At 40.0% G+C, this 22,501-nt stretch overlaps 1 protein-coding gene across 3 annotated transcripts in view; it reads right to left on the bottom strand.

Moving 5' to 3' along the window:
• The window catches only part of LOC138207994 (protein kinase C-binding protein NELL1-like), a 252,661-nt gene that overhangs the window by 187,194 nt on the left and 42,966 nt on the right, over positions 1-22,501 (bottom strand). For all 3 annotated transcript variants that reach the window (XM_069165603.1, XM_069165604.1, XM_069165601.1), the window contains exon 4: positions 13,059-13,229. In XM_069165603.1, the coding sequence (XP_069021704.1) occupies positions 13,059-13,229 (171 nt within the window). The remainder of the gene's footprint in view (positions 1-13,058; positions 13,230-22,501) is intronic.

Raw genomic sequence — 22,501 nt, 5'->3', positions numbered from 1 at the left:
CTGTTGGCCAATTGTCTGGTTAATTCAGGCCACATAAACGCCTCTCCATTACCATGTTCTCATGCTGTCCATGCATCTGCTGCTCTATCTGCAGCTAAACCCGGTAGCTACTGGCCTCCATCAGTAATTATACAACAGGCAGTTTCAAACCAAAATTCTGATCGGTTGAAGACTCAATCAGCCTCGTGCTAATTATCTCAAATAGGATATTTAGAGGAAATCTTGGACGACTGATGCAACCTGCCATCGTTTTCTGGTGCCAATTGGTCCAATTCATCTTTTCAATTTGCCAAAGTTGTACTACTTTGAACAAAAAAATCTTCAGTTACTAAAGCTGCACAACGAACCATGAAAATATGAAGGAATATTACAAATGGTTATCAGACTTTAAAATACGATTTAAAAGTGTTGATAAAATGATCAACCTTTTTGGAATGTTCAAGGTCAAAGCGGAATTTCAAACCCCGGAAGAGTGAGTAGGGTTCATCCTGTGTGGACCATTAATTTCCACAATTAATTTCAGCCAAATCTAGAGATTAATGTGAAATTCTTGTAGTGGATCAAAACTTTCAGAGGGCCATTATTTCAAAGAATTCTGTAATATTGGAAAAGTTTGCAGCAAAAGCTGTAGGTTTAACATCAGATGTTTTCAGGTATTTGCTCATTAACCTAAATAAAGTCAGATACAAAATTTAAAAAAATATATCCTCCTACAAGGAAAGTGAGGGGATCACCTAAGGGTACAGGAACGTCACAACTGAATACGACACCAATTCACCCCATAGCTATATCAAGATATATCACTTAAGACATTCCACCCAAAAGTCCCAGTGTGCCGTCATGTTAACATGATCCCAAAAGCCAAAAAGGTACATCCTGTGCATGTCTGCATCAAATGTGACATGCAGTTATTTCAGTCTGGACAAAAGTAGTTGACATTTCCAATTATAGATAGCCGGTCTCTGTCAGACTAAAGCTCACAGCTTCAGGCTTCACGATGAATATATTCTGGAAAACATGTTGGCGTTAAGGTTTGATCAGCCATTGTGAAGGACTAATTAGCGAGCGGTGGGGGCGTTGTAGTAGTTCCAACAATGGTAGAGTTTTCAGCATATGGTGGTCAAACCAACGGGTTAAAGGCTGCTTCAATAGTCTCAAAATGAAATCGAAGTCTACACTCATTAGCATGCATCAACTGGAAACAAATTCCAATGGAGCGTTTCCAGACCTAAGTATACACACAGTGAATTTGGGTGCGGTACACTAGGCTAATATACCGAGCCATGCCACTGGAAGCCTGCCCTCTGCGTGCACTCGTATTATTGTCTCTGCTGTTAATGTACCATGGCTGAAACCATTGTGTGTCCATAATGACTCAACTCAGCAGGTTTCAAAAGAGTCTTTGTGGGATTTTTTTTTCTTAGAATAATTAAATATACGTATACACTTTAAGCTCTATTATTCACCTGCTTCACTCGAGGAAACTACAGAGCTAAATGAAGACAACTTGTAACCGTCACTCAGACTCCTCACCGCAGCTCACGGAGCTGTATCCATAAATCTGTCTTCCAATCCTTGACCTTGGATAACAAGGAAATAAAGAATCCTGTCAGAAGTCAAACCACCTCTGTATGGTGATGACTAACACAAAGCCCCACTGAGCCCCTGACTTCCCACAAAACTGGAGACATTTTGTAAAATAGGGTCCAATTGTTATTCAGCTATTCAGCTTCTTCACATGTAAAGCTTGTCATTGATGAGTGTACAAATTCTGTCGCAGCGACACCAATGTTCTCTCCAACAAGAATCTCCAGGAGAGAATACAAAAAGTAAATAATTAAAATAATGTGTCCTTAACATAAATGCATAAACATAACATGAGTTGTAGTCTCAGATATCCAGACAGGAGCAAAGAAAACAAAACAGCTTCATCTCTGACTCTTTAAAATTGCCCAACTCGTTCCCATTATAAAGTTATAACTGATACTGTCAACCCTAAACATTAGTCACAATTTACAGACTGACATCTTGGATCTACCTTGACCAACATAGTACTTATATATTTCTATTTAGTTTGGAATTATTAAGTTATTAAGCACTAGATTTTGTTGTAGCAATGTATCTGTGCTTCCAGATTTCAGCAGTTATTTTGTCAAGTAAAATGTTGCGGATAAAAATCATAAAAACCATGAAAATAGGAATTGTAAATGAATCCAAATATTCCTTTAAGATGTTTCCCCTTCTGTTGCGTGCATCTCTTTTAAAAGGGTCTTTAAGATGTTTTTGTTTTTATCTAAATTTTTAAATATTTGTATAGCAGGAAAATGTGCAATTCAGGATTCAAAAAAAGAAATGCATGCATAAACATATAGCTACAAAGTACAATAAAAGAAACAACAACACTGTCAAAAATTTAAAAAAAAAAAAAAATTAAAAATTGAGCAGAGAGCTCGCGTCAAAATATGTGTCAACATTTTTTGGGGAATAGAAAGAAGTCACAGGGAGCCAAATCCAGTGGATATGTAATCATACTACAGTTCAGGTCAGGTAACTGGGAATCGTTACTCTGGATGCTCCGTACACGTCACAGTGCTGCTCTCCGTTCACGCTCGACGTCTCTAAACTGTTTTTTTGTATTATTCCCACTTGTAAACAAATTATGATGTGTCTTCTTGATGTATCTTCTCTGCTGGATGGTATGCTGTTGTGCGCAGCGTGACTTGTAGTGTAAATGAGCTGAATGAGTGGAAAGGTTTTTGTCCAGACTTGTTTCCATGCCAACCAGGGGAACTAGACCTGCTACTGAAGACTTGGATGCAGTTATCAGCTCAGCAAAAAGCTGTCTTACGTTGTGTTAACGTTTTTGTTTGTTTGTGAATTCATTCTGTCTGTTTGTTTGCAATAAGCTTTATACATGTTAATGCCGGTCCGTTAGAATGTCCAACGCTTCCTCTAGTGACACTATCGGCACATCATTTCCAACAACTTGCAAATAACGAGCTATTAAAATGACAGATTTGGAGTGTTTTACAGATTTACATGCTTCCCAGAGGATAAACCCTTTTCATTTTGGAAATTCTATGAGCTTTTTCTCATAAAATGTCACCTTTATAAACTACATCTGATTATCAGGTCCACTACATTTGATTAGCAGATTACAATATTTGCTATGAACATTTTAATGACCATGTGATCTTTCCTCAAACACCACCCTTATGATAAAACATAGACTTTAGCCCTGCTGCTTTCAGGCCAGTTGTTCAATCCGTCAAGTAATGTTTATACTGTGGATCCTAGCAGGGCATGACATTTATTGTCTTATGAATTCCTGTATACCGCCCACTGAGGGAGAGAGAGAGAAATTACAGGCATGGAGAAGACTAAGTGAAAAAAGGGGGTCGAGATCTTAAGAAAGGTCGGTTTTTGCTTTTGTCCGGAGTTTATTTCTGTGCTGCACCCCTGAAAAGGATGAAGCCAACGAGGAGAAAACTTTTCTTTTTTTTCTTTCGCTTTTTAACTCGACGCTGCTTGAAGGTTGACTTTTCATATCGCACCTGATGATCGCACATGCGGCAGAGTCCTGGCTGTACTCGGTGTCAAAGCGAGGAGAGAAGCGACAGAGCCGGCGGCAGGAAGTGGACGTCGCTGCGAGGGAGCGAAGGCCGCCCTCCTGGGAAACACCAGCCAGGTCTGCACACGAAATGACCTTCGGCGAGTGCAGGGGACGACCACGTGGTGTAAGTGACAGGCAGAGCCAATGTCATTACTGCAATTAGCTATTCAGTGGCCAAAACAAAGAGCTGAATAGGAGCGTGCGACAAGGGTATATACGGACTGGGTGTCTGCCACTAATTCAATTAGGAAAATTTAGAGATTACAATTACACACTACAGTTATGTAAGCGTCTGATCTCGTCCCGGCTCTGCAGTGGCACCACTGCAGGTGATATCACACAAATGTAAGTGTGGGAGATAAATAACCTACAAAAACACAGTTTGTTCCCCCAAAAAAATTCATTTGAAAATGATAGACGAGGGCCGAAAATGTCGTTGACTCTTCATATGAACACACTGCAGCGATCTTCTCACTCCACACATTCGAGTGCAATAACATTTTGTGCTCCAATACGTGTCATTATTTCCAAATGTCTGAGCTGTTCATTGAAATGTTCCTAAAATGCTGCAGAAGCAAAACAGGAAATGTATTTTTCATCTGGACGGGTGAGTTTATAACATTTCTTCTTCAGCAGAGCAGCAGTTTTTTTTTGTTTTTTTTTATCTGGAGTGACTTTGACTTTCGGTGAGAATTTATTTTGTAGGAGAGAGAGAGAGAGAGAGAGAGAAGCACAGCTGAGGTGTCCTGACCTGAGAGTTAGTCGCACCAGCAAAACAGGAATAATAGAATCACTGCATTTTGATGGATTCACTCGCAGGGATCAGAAAGTGGAACTTTGGTGAAGTTTGACACACAAATGTATGCCACTGACAAAGAGCAAATAACTGTCTCGACAATAATGATCTATAACAGAATGCAAAGCCAAAGAATACAAAATAAGGGAGGAATATATCACATTTACCGCGTCGTACCATCCAATTTTGCATTAGCCCGAGCTGCTGGAGCATAAACTGCTTCACTAAAAACATGGGACTTGGTTTGAAGTATAACAGCGGATTGTAAAAAGAGAGCTACCAAACTTACGGCTTTGCCCACAGACCCTGACAAGAATGCAAATAACATTTTGATGATCATCCAAAACCTGAAGATAAAAAGTGCTCCACATCAGTGTTGGGAGGGTCACTTTTGAAAAGTAATTACTCTGTTGAAAATGTAGTTACTTCATCAAAGTCAAGTAGCTTTATTTTTTTGATTACTTTTCTGACAAATGTTTGAAATTGGGCAATAAAGCTGAAAAGTCTTAAAAACTCAATTCGAACTATGTAAACCTCACAACAGCACTCAACACTGTCAATTTGTATTCCAAAATCTGTGATGAGAACTTGAATTAAGATCGGAGTGTTTTGATTTTAAAACACAACCACCAAAACAAATCACACGTATGTAGATCACAACCGACTGCAGTAAAAGCCCAAAATGTCCCCATAACCTTAAACCATGTCTACATTCAGGTCAACTCCATGCTGATTGATGATAGAACTATCAATAGGGCTGGGTACTGTCTGCGAAGATTCTCAGTTATCCAGGTCATGTTGAATCTAAGTGTTACCCAAAGGCAACTGGACTTCCAAGAGTTTCTTGAGGACGGTTCACCTCTCATTCAAAAGGCTTCTTCAGTTCTGAACCATGGGGCTGGGTGCTGTTCACAATTAGTTTTTGTTTTTTTTAACTGGTTCCTGAATGACTTTTATCCAATGACATGCGAGCGTCATGGCATTGTTGCTCAGAGAAATGCACGTGGAATTAATCGGCAATGAGAGGTGGTTCAAATTCATACGAGGGAACACATCAAAAAAGGACGCTCAAAATTTGACATAGACGGAAGGCATTTTTTCACGGCGAAAAACTGCAAAGCAACAGAATGAATATTGTAATCTACATATTAGCTTTTTATTTAAAATAATATATTGAGACAAAATCCCTTTGTAATCGCCCACATTTTTAATAGTAACTGTAATTTAATTATATATTTTTCTCAGAAACTGTAACAAGGTCAATGTTAAATTAATTTGTTTTGTACTTTAATTACGTCACTTACGTTACCCCCCGCCCCCCCCCAAAAAAAAAAAAAAAAACTGCTCCCCATAAAGAACAGAAGATTTAAATCCTTTACGTGAGTTTTAACATTTCCACTGGCCAGACAATATTTTTTTATTTTGCCACTAAACCTTTTACTAAATGCCTAATTTGATAATTACAGGACAGACAGAAGTTGGTTGCTCTTCTTGAACTTTGGTGTTTATTATGACATCCTTAAACGGACGTGTTAATGAATACACCCGTCACCTCACAGCAGGATGGATCACTGACTTCTGAAGCCCTTTCTGTGTGCACTTTTATTCAAAAAACATCTCATTGACTCTGTTCAAGGTGTTGCTGTACTTTCCATCCCATTACAGATGGACTCTGGAAAATGAAGAGCCCACTAAACGTGTTCAGATTTACATAATGGTAAATTAAAGGTACAAGAACAGGGGCGCTCAGCTTTGCCAGGCTAATAAAATAAATCTAGGGACGGACATTTATTTAGTAAAACCGTGTAACTGACCGGGGTCATTTGTTAGCGTGGCAGGGAAAAGAGATGTTTCTGCCTGTGAACACACTGAGCTGATGAGCTTCGAGGTAAACCACATTAATCAATGAACAGAAGAAACATAATTACGGGCAAAGATTGAATATTGTCAGATAAGATGAGAGCGATTCGGCAGCGGCGGCGCAGCGAGACCAGGTGAGCCAAATTTGTACACAATTAGTCACGTCTGGGCTAAAACGCAGAGGTCCATGAACGCTAATGCTGACGTCTCCCCTGAGCAATATGGATTCATTAGTGCAATATTCACTTTCAGGTTCACTACCAAACAAGGTGGTGATCAGAAAACAAACAGAAGAGGAAGCGATGTTGGAGTAACTTCCAAGTTCTTACTGCCAGGATTGTGCAAGGTCTCGAAAAGGTCTGTTATTTTTGGTTTATTATGTCAGACTACAGACCGAGATAGCAGCTTTGATTCAACATTTCATGACATACTTTGGGTTTTTATATTTACATAGTCTTATAACGATGATTTAAGCTTGATTTGGGTCTTTGGTTGACATTTATGTAAGAATGTTTTGCAGACTGAACTCAGAAAAACACAACTTCATGGTCGCTTTACTTCAAGTGTTCTCCCGATGTCTCACAGATCCACTTGAACCAGCCAGAACATGCAAAGTGGAAAACCGTGTCCATGAAGGAATTGAGGGACCAGTGGATTCACTTTGTTGTTAAAAGGATCGGGGGGGAAGCTTGTTTCATGTGACTTAATGGACAGGATTGTCAGATTATATTTCCAAAATCTCTGCAATGGTGCCAGTGAGCAATATGTTGTCTGAGTATGTGCTGCAGAGCTTTTGGAGGCAAATGTGAGTTGTGATATTGGGTTTTATAAAGAAAACTGATTTCTTTAGACTTAAATAAAAAAAAATAAAAAAAATAAAAAAAATTTAATTATTATCTTTACTGGATATCGCATACGGTTATGCCATGATGTTTTATGGTTACCACTATAAAAACAATAATATTGTTGTAATGCTGATACTTTCAATAGTTAACCTTTATTTTTTGTGTCATGTTAAAAATATACTGCATGATTCCATGTCTGTGCAGATGGCATTTATTTGTATCACTTTATTATGGAGTATGTACAAAGTTCTGATCTTCACTGACTACTTCATCGCAGCCAAATGAAAATGTACATTGTCAGCATTTTGTATTTTACAGACGACTTTACCACTGTTATGCTTTCTTTGGATCATTCTCCAAAACGGACAGCGAAGGACACAGAAGCAGAAACATTTCCGTGAACTCCCCAGTTTCTGATCTACCAACAGATTAAGACCAAAGCTTAACCTGAGGTAAAAGTCCTTAACGTGGACTCAGAGACCAGCACACTGCAGTCAAACAAAATGACAGGTACAAATTGAAGCTGCTGCCCTGCAGAAAGCCAGAGGATTTATTTCTTGTAACGAACAGTGTCAAAGATACAGACATGTATGGCAGGGGTATCCAAATGGATCATTTCCTTCAAATAGAGGATAATGTTATTGTTCCTTGTGTTTTTCATGCAGCAACCAAGCTCAAATCCCTAATAAAAATGTGTTGCATAATAAATTACATTACCTTACAAATGTTTAATCGTTAAGTATAGAAAATAAGAAAAAGAAATGCTAGACTTTATAAACTGAAAGCAGTCCGTAAACAACATAGTACTGATGAGCAATTTGAATGTTCCTGACTGCAACGTCTAAAAAAACCCTCAACACAGAGGATGAATGGAGTTTTACATTTGTTTAATAACAACGGCGGTGGTTATGAATGTGGGTCAAAGACATTTAAACAGTGTCTGAATTCATTGCTGTGTTTGAAATAAGATATTTTAAAGCTATTAATGGGAGTAAAAGCAGGAGAATGAAATGTGACATTGGAAAGTGTTGTATTAATTACCTAGAGTGCCCTTTGGTTACCTCCAATGAATAGATGCATGTCGCCTGGTAACAGGAGTTTTTTTTTTTTTTTTACTTGAGAAAGTGAGTCATCTCTGTTTGCTAACCAAACTTGCCTTATTGTAATATTGATTTTGAGTATATTTACTAAATCATCTGTGAGAAGAAACTAGCTTCTGGGTAAAAAAACAACTTAATTTTGACCGAAATGAGCTTACAATTCAAGACACATTTGCAATCTTTTAATCATTATTATAATTGTCATATTGCTATCACGTTGAACATGTACATTAGTTATTCTCTGATATCTGGAAAGTAAACTACCTCCTGCAAAATGTTGTTGCCATTGGTTTTTCAATGTTGCATTTTTGGAACACAAGCAATAACATGGCTTTTAGGATTTTTCAATTTTACTACTAAGTTGTGGTGGCTAAACAGTTGCTTATTTACAGTCGGGGAGTCAGCTCAATCCAAAAGTAACAATATCTGCAACTCTCTATTAACAAATCACACTTAATTTTTTAAAACTAAAATGTCAAAACAATTAATTACGAGCCAAAACTATGCTGACTTTTCCCTCTTGGTTCCAGTCTTAAGATAGCAGTCTCCAGGCTGCAGCTTTATATTGAACAAGCAGACACCAAAGTGCTATTGATCTTTTCATCTAACTTTTGGCAAGTCAGCATATTTCCCAAAATGTTAAATTATACCTTTCAGGGGTCAAAACCTACTTTAAGGCTGCACCATGTACGAAACGTTTTTACTTTGAATTGAGGGATTATAATTTGACAGCGATAAAGGAAGTCATGGCATTTGGTCGATGAGTGGTGTAACTAACTCACTCCTTCGAGTCCTTCAAAGAGGTACTATTATAGATAAAGGTCCTTCCTGTTATTCAGAGAACACATAATAGAACAGTCCAGCGAGTTTGCAGGTGTGTGTCATTGTTATTCTTTATCTTCTTCTTTTCAATATCGATTTGCAACCAATCGGTTCATTATCGCCACCTAATGTGTGTTTATGAGGCTCGCTTCTCCTGTTGCGGTCCAGTCGATAAATATTGACGAGTGGAGTTTAAGTATTGTCTGCCTTTGAATTGTAACTACTAGTCTTCATTTACTTTATAGTTCAATATCAACCTAGAGGGCCAAACAATGCATGTCACAGTTTGAGTGTGAAACAGGCATCAACAAAGCAAGAGCCAAAGAAACTCTACCAGGTAAAAGTCCAGCTGAAGATGTGAGGATAAATTGCCCTCGCTCACATTTATGGATTCTTAAAACCATTTAATGAGCCTTGAAATCAATAAAGTGTGATTTAGTGCAAAAATTAAACCATTTGAAATGTCGAGGCTAATGGGTCTGACAATTTGTTTCGCACACAGACACATTTCACTGAATAGAAGTGAGAGTATCAGGTTAGCAATTACTATTTCTTCTTGTTTTTCAGTTGAACAAAATTTTTGAATTGAGGTGAATTTACTCGGTTGCTGTACTGAGAAAACATGAGGGGCAAAAAATACTATTGAATGTCTAATTCTAAATTCATGTGGTATAACTTCATCAGCATTAGTTCTACAAAAACTTGAAAAATAAAGTGTTTAATGAGAGTGCAAATTAAAACGAGACTCTAGCAACTGCCTTTATTACTTTATATTATATAGTTTATATGGACAAGGAGAGGCTGATTGGTAATTCTGGACATATTCTGCTCACTGCAGTGTTTATCGGTTTCAAGCTTTTTCTCTATAGATTTAATGATGGAAAATATGCTCTGTTCTCCTGCAAAGTCACTTATGAAATGGAAGTAGATACAGAGCAGTTTGGTGGGTTTTCATTCCAGCTCTTTAGGTAATCCAAACTAGAACATTTGACAGATTATTTTTGCATCCACATAGCATAAGGTTCCTGGTTGCCAGTAAATACCCCCGGAACTGGTGATTTTAAAGGATTTAAGCTGAAGAAGCAGAGGTCACTGCCCTTACAGTGAAAAGCCAAATGCTATGTGAGCAAGGCTAGATTAAGAGTTTAGCTGCTGTTTTTTTTTCTGCAAGTTAAACTATTTTTGACCAAATATACAGAACAGTTTGATACAACAGCTGCAAGGTTTCAACATAGATTTTGAGAGGATGATGGATGATGGGATGATGCTGATGGACAGATTGGTTTGGAAAAGTCTGTCTTCATAACAGAGTCACATCAGGCTAAAAGGCGTGTGTTTTTTTTTCTCAGATGAAAGGCATCGTGAGCTGTAACTGCTATTTTGTAGACAATTTGAAAAGTGATATGCCAGCAGGTGGTGTCAGCTGGTGCCGCTGCAGGTCATGCTGAATATAATTTGTATATAATCAGAGCTGAGAGTGTCTGTTGGTGAAGCGGTGGACCTTTCTGTCTGACCCAGTGCATGGTGGGAGGAGCTTGGTAAGTATGCTGACATTCGCACGCTTGCTTTGATGTTCCGGGAAAATCTCGACAGTTTCAGCTCTGCATAAAGACCTTCAGGTCCTTTTACATGTACCGGTAAATGAGACCAAGAGAATGAATGCAAACTGACTTGTTGCACTGGTGAAAGTTGAGTGTCGAATTTGTATTAATTTACACTTTAAAAGTACAGTTGTTGGCTGCAAACTACCCATGTAGCTGTATGTGATGTACTGTATGTGAATACAGAGTGAAAATTTGAATTTTATACTAACAAAATACTAACAAACTATGATTATCAGACATTAGCATCAGCAGATATTCATAATTCAAGGACTGCTGAACAGCGAAACAGAGGTAGTAATTGTCATATACAGATTTTACTAATCCAATAAACAGTCAAATTAAGTTTTTTATTGACATAATACTTTTCTCATCAGGGGCACAAAGCAGTTCACAGTGAAAAGTGCAATAAATTGTAATAAAATGATTTTGGGTCCCACAACAGACATCCCGGGCCATAAAGTATTTCCCTGCAGGTAAAATTACATTAACTGAGATTCATATTTATTTACTATTTGTTGTTTTCTTTGTGGATGTGGCACCCCTGGTCTTGTAAAAATAAATGTATCTTTAGTTCCAACTCATGTGTAGTCCTTCCCTTTTTTTGTCCAGCCTTGAGCCGGGTTGTAACAAATGGGGGCTCGTCTGGGATCATTTGACACAACCCGACTCAAGGCTTGAACCTAATTGCAAATCAAAAAACAAACAAACCAGGTATAAACCAAAACAAGAGAGACAGACTAAACACATGGGCCAGCTTGTATAGCCATGAAGGCCCAGGTGAACGGCATCAGCTAAAGACGCTCTCTTGGCAGCGAATTTGCCATTCAAGACAATAGGAGGGGTGTCAGGGTGGATGTTGTTCGAGAAATTGACAGGGCTTTTTTATTATTAAAATACTGAAGACAAAAGTTTCTATGTAGCCGCTGGTATTTTAGCAGAGATTTATCAGACACCACAGGTTTGATGATTTAGTCTGTGGGTGTGTGATGTTTTTGAACTACTGTGCGCTGTGAGCTGTATTTCACTCATTACTGAATGCTGATCCTCAGTTCGACTGAGGGCTGGCAATGGATTGACTGATATTAAATTACCATTGTGAGATAAAGCAGGTTCTGTCAGAGGTTTCTTCCTGTTAAAAGGGAGTTTTTCCTTCCCTCTGTAGGAGGTTTTTCTCCCTTAAAGTAATGTTTTTTTCCCTCCTAGCTTATGTGGGAATTGTTGAATTGTTGGGTTCCTCTGAATAATGTTGTAAAGTAAACAAAAGGGCTTAAGTGTGTTAAGTGCCTTGAAATAACCTGTGTTGTGATTTGGCACTATTTAAATAAAATTGAATTGAATTGAGACTTAATGTAAAATTAAAATAGTAGCATGAGATTGTATGTCGGTAGCATGGCAGAGCTGTATTATGCAAACAACAAGATACAGCATTCATCAGGAAATGAGTAGACTTAATAAAAATGTGTTTTAAGATAAGATTTAGAAACAGTCTTCAGCTAATCTTAGTAATAACCTTCAGTTTCATACCTCTCAAAACTACAACCAGATGATAAGTAGCTGTAAACCAATCTCATTCAGTCTCACCATCTCTTAATTACATCAGATCTCCTCCAAAGAAATGCACAACCAAAACCTTTGATTCCAATTTTATCCAATTATATTTTGATCTTTTCTGCCTAATATCACTCCGATCCCCTCTTTTATCTTCACTATCTAACAGACAGCTACTGCAGCAATAATTAATCGACAAACCACCGGCCTGATGGGTATAATAGGCGTCTGGGATGAATCGATATTACAGTGCGTCCTATGGCTTTTTCATCCACAAGAGGTGACGGAGCGTTACTGCTTCTCAAATTTACACCGCTCGTTCGCAAGCATGTCTGTCGAGCAACTGAATTAAGAAAAGGACAAGTGATGCCTTCCCGGCTCTCGGGAGGGAATGTGAGGAACGAGGAAGATTGTCACAGCTGAAGTGCAAGTTTATAGATCAGCTCTCACTGAATGCTCCTTTTAGAGAAGGGTCCTCACTGGCCAATCAATGAAGCAGTTATATCATTGTTAGCGTCCACTTCATTGAGGAACAGCGTAAGACCAACACCCAGCCTATATAGAGATACAGGAGGTTATATAACGATACAACCTTTCTCTTTTACAGTGTGTGTGCATGTTAATTAGTCCTTGGATGTTTCAGTGTCTGCACTGTTAACAGCGTGTCACCATAGAGACACTACATTTACAGTGATAAACACTGACAGTTCATTAGACATGTCACTTCAAAGGTGCACGGCAAAAACAAACCGTCGCAGCCGCTCGTGACAGCGACATTAAGGTGTTTCCAAGTGTGATGTGTGTGTGTGTGTGTGTGTGTGTGTGTGTGTGTGTGTGTGTGTGTGTGATGTGTGTGTGTGTGTGTGTTACCTGTTACAGTCGACGTGCAGCAGGAGGTGTGAGGCGCTGATGGTGAGGGCGATCTTGTGCCACTGGCCATCGGCGAGGCGATAGGGGAAGGACTCGGAGCGCGGCTTGCCTTTGAAGCGGTAGTGGTAGCGGATCTCCTCTCTCACCCCGCTGCTCTCCAGTTCAAAGTAGCTGCAGGGAAAGAGAAAAGGTCAGAGGTCAGAGATGCTCAGCTTCCTTGACAAAGTCTATGTGGAGTATAGAAATATCCAATATGCATTTCAACACCACCCTAAAATAACGTTGCCCTGTATTTCATTTCATTTCATAGCACCTGACACTTTCCATTCATCCCAAGCTGTATTTATTTATTTTATTTCATTTGTTTTTGTGTATATCGTGTGTGTGTTTATTCATTGCTCTAATTTTTTACGAAAAAATATATTTTATCTACCTTATTTTATTGTATACGTATTTGTAATTATTCTGTTACTGTGTGCACCTTTTTGTGTTTCTATGCTGCTGTGATGACAAAATGTCCCCACTTTGGGATTAATAAAGTCAAAATTTATATTACATGTCCAAGGTCTTTTCCAAAGCAGGCTTGCAGATTCTCTAAACCTTTTTTAGAAATAAAGATGAAAATTATTTATATTTTAGGTTCAGAAGGAGGTTGAAAGCCTCTACAGTACCTCTTGCAATACCTGTAAATTTGTGCTACAACAATCAGTCGATTACTCAATCAGTAAAGTCAAGAAGAAAAAGTAACCCAACTGTCTAATAATTGAGTCACAATATGGGCAACAATTTTTTTGAAGTGAAAATTTGCTTAGCCTAAAGACTTACCAGAATTAAGGAGAAAAAATAAATGTCCACTCTTCACTTATGTCATTGAGATTTAATTTTTTTTTTAACTTTAATACCAATACTCTACGGATATTGTAAGTCAGTCTACAGTAACAGATTAAAAGATAAAGCTGACATCTTTATCTGAGGGTGGCACCAACAGAAAGTATAGTAGTGGAAAGTGGTGGGAATCCTTTAAGTGATATGATCAGGAAATAAAATAGAAATCGGATAATTAGAATGTGACCTTTCTGTGTGCAAGTCAAGTGGCAACCAACAGTGATGTCACCCGTTGGTTTGTGAACGGTCGTTATGAAACCTCGAGTTCGGATATTGGCCGGCGCCATCTTGGTAGTTCGGTTTGGAGTCGGTAATGACCATATTTGGATGAGCTGGTGGAGGAGTGAGCAGTGGCTCTGACTCGATCTGATTGGAAACCCGGAAACTACGTCCCGCCCATAGATAGCCATAACCTGACTGCACCACAGGCCCGTCAATCAAACAGACACGCCCCCGAAAACACAGTTTGGATCAAAGGAGAGACTTCAGCTAGCAAAACCGAGATAACCCGTGGACAAATTTATTAACTTAGAATTTTATGATACTAATTGAATGGGAGTCTATGGAGACGGAGGCTTTCTGGAGCCAACCTCCAGTGGCACCTGTTGGTACTGGAGCTTAAGCCGCTTCCGCATTGGTCTCATTTTTCATAGCCGGAAGCTACGTCCACTTTTATATACAGTCTATGGTAGAAGTAGACATTTTGGCCTCAGGTCATTAAAGTCATTCATCTCATTTGTTTAACCTTGTAATCAAGTGTTGGTCAGGAGGAAAATGACCTGACACGAGGAAACATCAGAAGATTATCATGGATATCATGATTTAAAATTTCACATAAATAGGGAGCAGGTTTTTTGGACATAAGATCTATTTTACTGCTTGTTGAGCAAACATATATTTGCACAATGAAAATCTGTTATAATACTATGAAAATTCAATGTTGTTCAACCTTGTACTAGCTCTATTTAACCATGGTCTGGTAGAAACCACAATCGCATTGGCAGACTTTGCTGATCCAATATTAATGGAAAAATTGCCCTCCTAACCGCTGAACACCGCTACACCCAGCTGAAGCAACAACAATGTGTATACACATATGAAGGGCAGTGACTAGAAGCATTAACAGCTGAGGCGATTGCTCAGTGTAAGCTTTAAGTAAAGCAGTATGTCTAAGCAAATAGGAAAAAGAGAGATATTTCCATCTCAATTTCAACCTACGGTGCTATGTTCACTTTGTCGGGTGACTGGAGGCGTTCAACATGTAACTCTTTTCGGCACCATGTGTGCTCTACCCTGCATCCTCATCAGCCATGCTAAATTAAGAGCCAGCCAGCCACAGACAGCAGCAGTTCTGAGCCGCGGGCAACCGGTCTTGACATTTCAGCTTCCCCGCGGCTGCAAATGACCCCAACACTGGAACCTCTGGCCCCTAAGCACAAACACACATCCATACACACACAAAAACTATATAATGTAGCCCGTGTGGCTCTCTAATATATAACCAAAATGTAGCCCGCAACACCACCTATCCCAATATATTCAGGCACAAAACAAATCAGACTCACACAGGGATCAAGCCTATTCAATACCAAAGCTCAACACCTCTCATGCATATTTATGAAAACAGAGAGTGAACCCACTACACAGAATATCAATCGCGGCTGTGGGGCAGCAGATTTATCCATCTTCCTGTTTGGAAAATGATTGAAATTGAGAAGAACTCATGAGAACTCAACACAAACAAAAATCAAAAAGGAAACTGTCCACACATACCGAAACTACGGTGAGCACAGAGGCTCAAAGTTGAACCAGGAAATCATTCTAGAAACTGTGAAGGATGTTTACAAAACTAAGTTTGGGTCCAATTACCATACATTTTGCTGGAGATTTGTTTAAATTTTGTCTGAACTTGTGTTTCGCGTCCCGACCTGAAACACTGTCTGAACTGATTTTTTTTTTTTCATAATTAAAATTACAAATCGGAATTATCTGAATGTTTACAAATATATTTTTTAATTTCCTTTAGAAAAAACTGCATGGTGATTGTGAAACACATTTAACGTAAAATGGAACTCGAATACACGTGAAAACTCCACACGATAAAGGCACACATGACTTTCCGATATTTGAAATGTAAAAGGTAAAGTAACACATGAAAACGGGTACATACGGTCTTTGGACATCTCAGTAGTTAAATATTTTATTTTGCATGTGAAATATAATTTTTCAAATGTGGAAACAAGGCTGGCAATAAAAAAAAGTTCAGAGATTGCTGCTCTTGGTGCAACAATGTGACATGCACGGAGCAGGTGGAAACTATAACTTCACTAAGTATTCCAAGTTACATCCCTTGATCAGCATCAGCTACTGAGGTACCCGTGTGATTGAGACCACTGACCTGCGATGTCACCTTGGACTTGTGGAGGAAGCGCACATCGAATTTTGTGTCAAACTTAATCAGTCAAAAACAACCTTGAAATGCTTCAGAAAATCTACGGCAATGAAGCAACGACCCGAGCGAGGTGTTTTGAGTAAGACAAGAGTGGCTGAACTTCAATATTCAAGACCGAAGGTGTCTAAGATCAAAAATTCTACGAGATGGTTTTCTTTGACATTCAGAAGGTTGTGCACCAAGTCGTCGTCCCCCCAAGGGTCAGACTGTCGACACCGAGTTCATCCGTGATCTTCTGAGGCGTCTGTAGAAAGTTTTTCGATTCAAAAACCACCTGAACTGTTGCGAGATGGCATTTTAATTCTCCAGCATGACAAGGCACCCGCTGGCCGCACGTTGAAAGCACCCCTACTCACCGGAGTTGGCTTCCTGTGACTTCCCTCTGGTCCCGCAAAATTTGACACAAAATCTGATGTGTGCTTTCTGCTCACGTTTCAGGTCCATGGCGAAATCGCAGATGCTCCTGCACCAGTGGTCACAAAAACGCATGTAACTTTCCAACTTTTAGCTTTCCACCTGCTTCGTGCTTGTTCCCATAAAACAGGAGGAGTCTCGAAACTTTTTGATCACCACTGGTATTTCTTACCCTTTGAAAGACACTGTCATAAACAAATATAGTACCTTCAGTTGCGGGATGACTAAATGTTACTACCTCAGTGCCTGTTGATACAACTCAATACAAAAAATATGAACCAGTGTTGTATTCTTGCATACTAAGACTGAAGATGAGCCAATTAATCATTGCAATGAAGAAAAGAAAAGACAAACGAAATGAAAGGAGGGGGCGGTGATCAGTAGCTGGTGTCTTGTAGGGTTCAGCTCAGCTCAAACATTTCCACAGAGATAATGAAGGGCCATCAACCCCCCACACAGCAGGCTGTGTTCTCACTAAAACAATTATCACACAGTAAATTAACAAGCATCTCAGGGAAATGTTTTTTTCTACAAGATTAAATTGCATTTGCACGCATCGAGTAGTTGCTTAGACATATGTGTGTGTGTGTGTGTGTGTGTGTGTGTGTGTGTGTGTGTGTGTGTGTGTGTGAGAAAGAGAGAGAAGTAGAGCCGGTGTGGGTATGGGTATGGACAACCAGTTCGGCTGTCTTTGTACAGCTTGTCATCATTCCGAGATTAAATGAATACATCACTCTGTGCCGGCGCTCGGCACCGACCTGACAGCCCGTCTCTATCATGCTGCAGGAGACCGAGCCGTTGATACTTGTCAGCCGGAGAAGAATCATTTGCATCGAACGAGGTGTAGAGCGAGAACGAGAACTCTCCAGCTTTGCCTCTCCCACTGATGGAAGCGTCCCCGGGGCTTTCGAGAGCCCTGAAATCACTGAATGAGCAGAAGCACTGCTATCCTGATTTGACTCCTGAAATAATCATCAAAGGCATTAACTCCACTTCACAGCGAGCGTTTATTTTATGAAGTATTTAGTGGTAGCTATTGTATGACCGCATTACAACATATTTAATGAAGGGGAATAATCTATTGGCAGGCAGTCCGTTTGTTATGAATAGCGGAGCCTGACAGACTCTAAAAATGACATATCTGTTTTGGTGCTTCTGTACCAAAAACATTTTTTAAATGAGACTTATCACCATTTAAAGGCTTTCTTTTTCATCGCTGATCCTTTCAAAAAGAAAAGCACTGTACATAGCTGCTTTTTTTTTTTTCCTAATGGCAACTGAGCTGATCTAACAGACTCCTAATGCGAGCATACACGGAAAAAAAATTCATGTTTGCATATCAAACAAAGCAAAACAAAACAAAACAAAACATGTCTGGCAGTGATAGAGGGAGAAATGTCTTCCTCTACCACTTTGCTAGCTTCTACCAGGCTAGGAAAACTACATCACTGTGTAAGTCCTTGTTTTCTTAACATAACTTGAAAAGATGTGCATGAGTGAGATCTCAGCAAAATTTGGTGTTGTAGGTACAAGGTACAGTTGATCTGGATCCCCTAAACACTCTGTTAAACAATGCCAGCAATAGATTAAAATATTGAATGGAATATGGCTGGCTGCCTGGGAAACACTGCTTGTGTCCTCAAAATTTTTACAAAAGTTTGCTGCTCTTCCACCCGCATTCGGTGTATCTTTTCAAAAGTAGGAGGCCCTGTTGTTCCATTATGATGTAAAAAGGCTTCAGAGGAAAAAAGGCCCTGAACTGGGACATCTCTACCACAGTTGCCAAGCAAAAGAAAAGGCTTCTTTGTTATCATCTCTTAGATTGATGGGGTGAACCAGTTAGCAGTCACATGTTCACAAATGCAGGAGATTCAGAGCTTAATTTACATCCATTTGGAGTCATGTTTCGTGTCAGCTGATAAATATTCCAATATTTACTCTCCTTTTTGGTCTGTTTTTTGTCTCCACCAACACCTGAGGTTCAGTAGTTATCTTTCTCCTTAGCTGATAGACACTTCAAAGTGTTCGTCAGTAGTAACTTTATATGTCTGGTCATGTACAGTGGGTTTATCACACTTATAGGAGATTCCAGTTGATGACGGATGACAGATGACATCATAATGAGACTATACTGCAATTTGACTTCTGTCAGACTATTAAATAAGCAGTTATCCTCACATATCTGCCTCAAATATATAAGCTAGTAGGGGCCTTCTACATTTTAAGGAGGCTTTTATCACCCGTATATACACAACCCGGTAAAACGTGAAATAGACACGGCCGTCCACAATAGCAAAATGTGAGATGGCTACGCTTGGCTCCGTCTAGGCGTGAAAGTGTCCCGTTTTCCTGTAGTGGACGAAAATTAAACCTACTGCATGCTTTGAGCCATTTGATTTAAAGGAAAACATATCTTTTTTGCAAAAACATGTGGCTGGGGTTTCTAAATAAGAACATGGTTGGGGTTAGGAAACAAAAAACAACTCAAGAAAAATGTTGACACCTCCTACATTTTGAAACTCATCATCCAGCCCCTCCTAATACTAATACTGCCAAAAAATGTCCTTTGTACTTGGTCTCAAAAGCTTTATTGCTGGACCTTAGTCACATGATCCCATGTCAGATGACAATTACGTGCGTGTAAGTTTCACGCTTACAAAACGTGTAACTTTAACACCTAGACAGCCCAAAGCGTGATTATCTCACATTTTGCTGTAGTGGACAGGCATGTGTATTTCACGCTTTGCTGTGATACCGGGTTGCTTTATGTCATTGATCCTATGTTCAAACTGGGCAAACTGCACCTACTAGCAGGCCAGAAAGGCACATTTATTGTGACCCCCAGGTCTGTCCTTAAACTTTGATACCAACCCCATGTGTTCAGTAAGATTGAAGAAGTGACCAAATCTGTCTGAAAACAGACCTACACCGACAGCACAGCAACTCATAAAACTATATAATCCACAAAAGTTTGATACACATTTAGAACTGCATAATTGGCAGATGAGACTTGTTGTCGTTTCTTTGTGAAATAACTATATAGTGTCAATTGGAAAAAAAAATATTTTCAAACATCAGGTGGCTCATTTAGGCTCATCGATAATGTTGATGTTACATTTTTAATTGTTAAATACATGTGTTTGCCCTTCTTTACGCTTTACAGCAGCAGCGGTAGTTTTGAAGCGCGCTATACTAAACTCATTAGCATCAACACTACCGATCCACTTTGCTCTGTCAGTCGGTGTCAGCGCTGCTCTCTTATGCGCTGACCTCAGACCCGTGTTTACTCGTTCTCTTGCTGCACTCTGAGCTGTTAATGCGAGCTGCCGGCGCTGTATATGAATGCCAAACTCTAACAGTGGTAAAAAGAAAACAGGGTCATCTGAACCTCCCACTGCAGCTTCAGCCATTGTCCTGCTGTGAATGGAGTCATGAGGGGACGTAGCTGCGACACGAATACAGAGCGCCAGCCGACCACCTGCTTAGTGGAATGTGCACGGAGGCATGATATAACAAATAGGAGCCTACAAGAAGCTGTCAAAATGTAGCAGAGTAAAAGGGATTTTTCTCTCAAGGCTAGTCGGACCCGTGAAATAAAGAATGATGGATTAAAACTACTCCAACACTGCAAACTTCAAAAAATTACTTTAAGTGAATGTATCTTCCACCTCTGACTCTGAACTGAAGGACTTGGTCTTGGAGGGAGTGTGCAGAGACACACTACTTAAAGCAAAAAATTCTGCACACTGACAAATGGTACAAGGAAACTGTAAGGTGACCTGACATCCTGCACGGTACATATAAAGTAGTGGGCAAACTATATGTACGCTGCTCTAAAAATATACCTTGTGCGTGAATTCATCATGTCCCTTTAAGGCAGCACAGCCTGCATTGTGACTGAATGGTACTTGATCTATAGGTTAATCGTGGTAAACGCATCATTTAAATTCTCCACTGTTAGAGCATTAACGGTGGAGATCTAATTCTAAATCTAATTTCTTTAATCCGTGCACATACCAGAGTGAAAAGAAATAATGGGGTTTGCTTTTACGCCAAACTACTGTATGTCTTGGTTGACTCCATGAAGTTGCTGGTTTCAGCTGTTACAAACAGGCAAACTGTTTATGTATTAAGTTTTACAAAAGCAACATGGTGGATTTTTTTTTTTTCTGACAAAAAGTTTGAACTGAATAATGGTTAGGACATTTCTCATCAATATGTATGGGTCCAAAAATGTCCAACCATTCCAGTAAAGTGAAGGTGCCGTCCAATCAACGGATGAATATGCAAGGTGACCTGCGATGATTTAACGGCGTTCATAATGCGGGGCATAATGCCGCGTGCTCATGCAAATTCCTCTACCCAATTTCTTCACAGCATCATCACGCTGAGACCGGAAGAGATGGCGAAGCCCAAACTGCTGCGTGATAAACAGCCACGGTGGCAGGGGTTGCGGGCCCCGGGGTCTCCTGAGATGGAGGTTGTGGGCTGTAGAAGGGTCTCAGAAGCGCTGTGACAGCTCGGGGAAGAAGCTGCTGGGGGGTGAGGGGGAGGGAGGGTGACAAGTGGTCTTAATCAAAATGCAGTGGCTTCATCTGTAAGAGAAAAGTTTTGGAAATGAATGGCTGCCCGAGAGTGCTGGCATGGCTGTATATCATGCTGTCCTTTTTCTTCACCTCCAGTGTCATGCGGCTATTTCATGGAGGACAGATGACAGCCAATTATCTGCTCAATAGGGAGGTCAGCACTCTGGAGCTTGTCCGTGGAAAAAGAGGATGGAGTGGGGTGGGGGAGGTAAACCAGATACCGTGGCAAAAAAAAAAAAAACACACCGGTGCCTTCGCTTACTGACCTGGAAAATGTGAGCGGGATTAGTTAGTGAGGCATTGTGCTTGAGTTGTCACAGGAAGGCCATCCTCGACAGAAGTTTCTGGTATTTGAACGGATTCTCTCGTTGCTTCGGAGGGTGACGGCAACTTTCACCACCGAGCACAGCGCGACGTAGATAGATCGATGTGATGTGATGTGATGTGCGGGGCGGGGCGGGGGGGGGGGGGGGGTCAATTCATATTTTTTATAGCCGGAGTGCGTTCAGTATGACGTACGTGATTAGTAGCCGAGCACTGTGCGAAGCAGACCACCTCAGGTTGGTGGTGATGAGGGATGATGGTGTCCAGAGAAGGTGAAGTCAGTGGTGTACAGGGCACAGAGGAGCAGATAAAACACATTTACAGGCGTGCACCAAAAATCCAGGACGTGGCTCTGCATTTTATGACTGATGTTGTAAAGTCAGTTAACTAGCCAACTTGATATTCTCTGGACACGACATGATTTTTTTTAAGCAGTAATCACGATGAGTCCACGACATGTCCCACGAAAACTACCAGAGGAAAGAGGGGAAAACCCCAAAACTCTCTCGGGAAAACTTTGGAATTAGTCTCTAAGCCTCTGCTGAACAAATCATGCTGTGTTGCTGCTGTACGATTGCTCTATACGCAACACTGATTAACAGAGGATCTGCTCAATGTTGAAAAAGTAAACGAGAGCAAACATTGGAACTGTGAGGTCCTTTCCTCTTTCCACACACAGGCAGTGGAACTGACAGGAAAATGCAAAAGCAATATTTGGTAGGGATGGGAATTTCAAAGCAAAAATCACTCTTCCCCCCCGAAACAGCCTCAGACCGCGTATC

Source organism: Embiotoca jacksoni, unplaced genomic scaffold, assembly GCF_022577435.1.
Source record: "Embiotoca jacksoni isolate LCO1_2020_lvr unplaced genomic scaffold, fEmbJac1.0.p SCAF_35, whole genome shotgun sequence".
NCBI classification, from domain to species: Eukaryota; Metazoa; Chordata; class Actinopteri; family Embiotocidae; genus Embiotoca; species Embiotoca jacksoni.
This window is presented reverse-complemented; position numbering and strand designations above follow the sequence as displayed.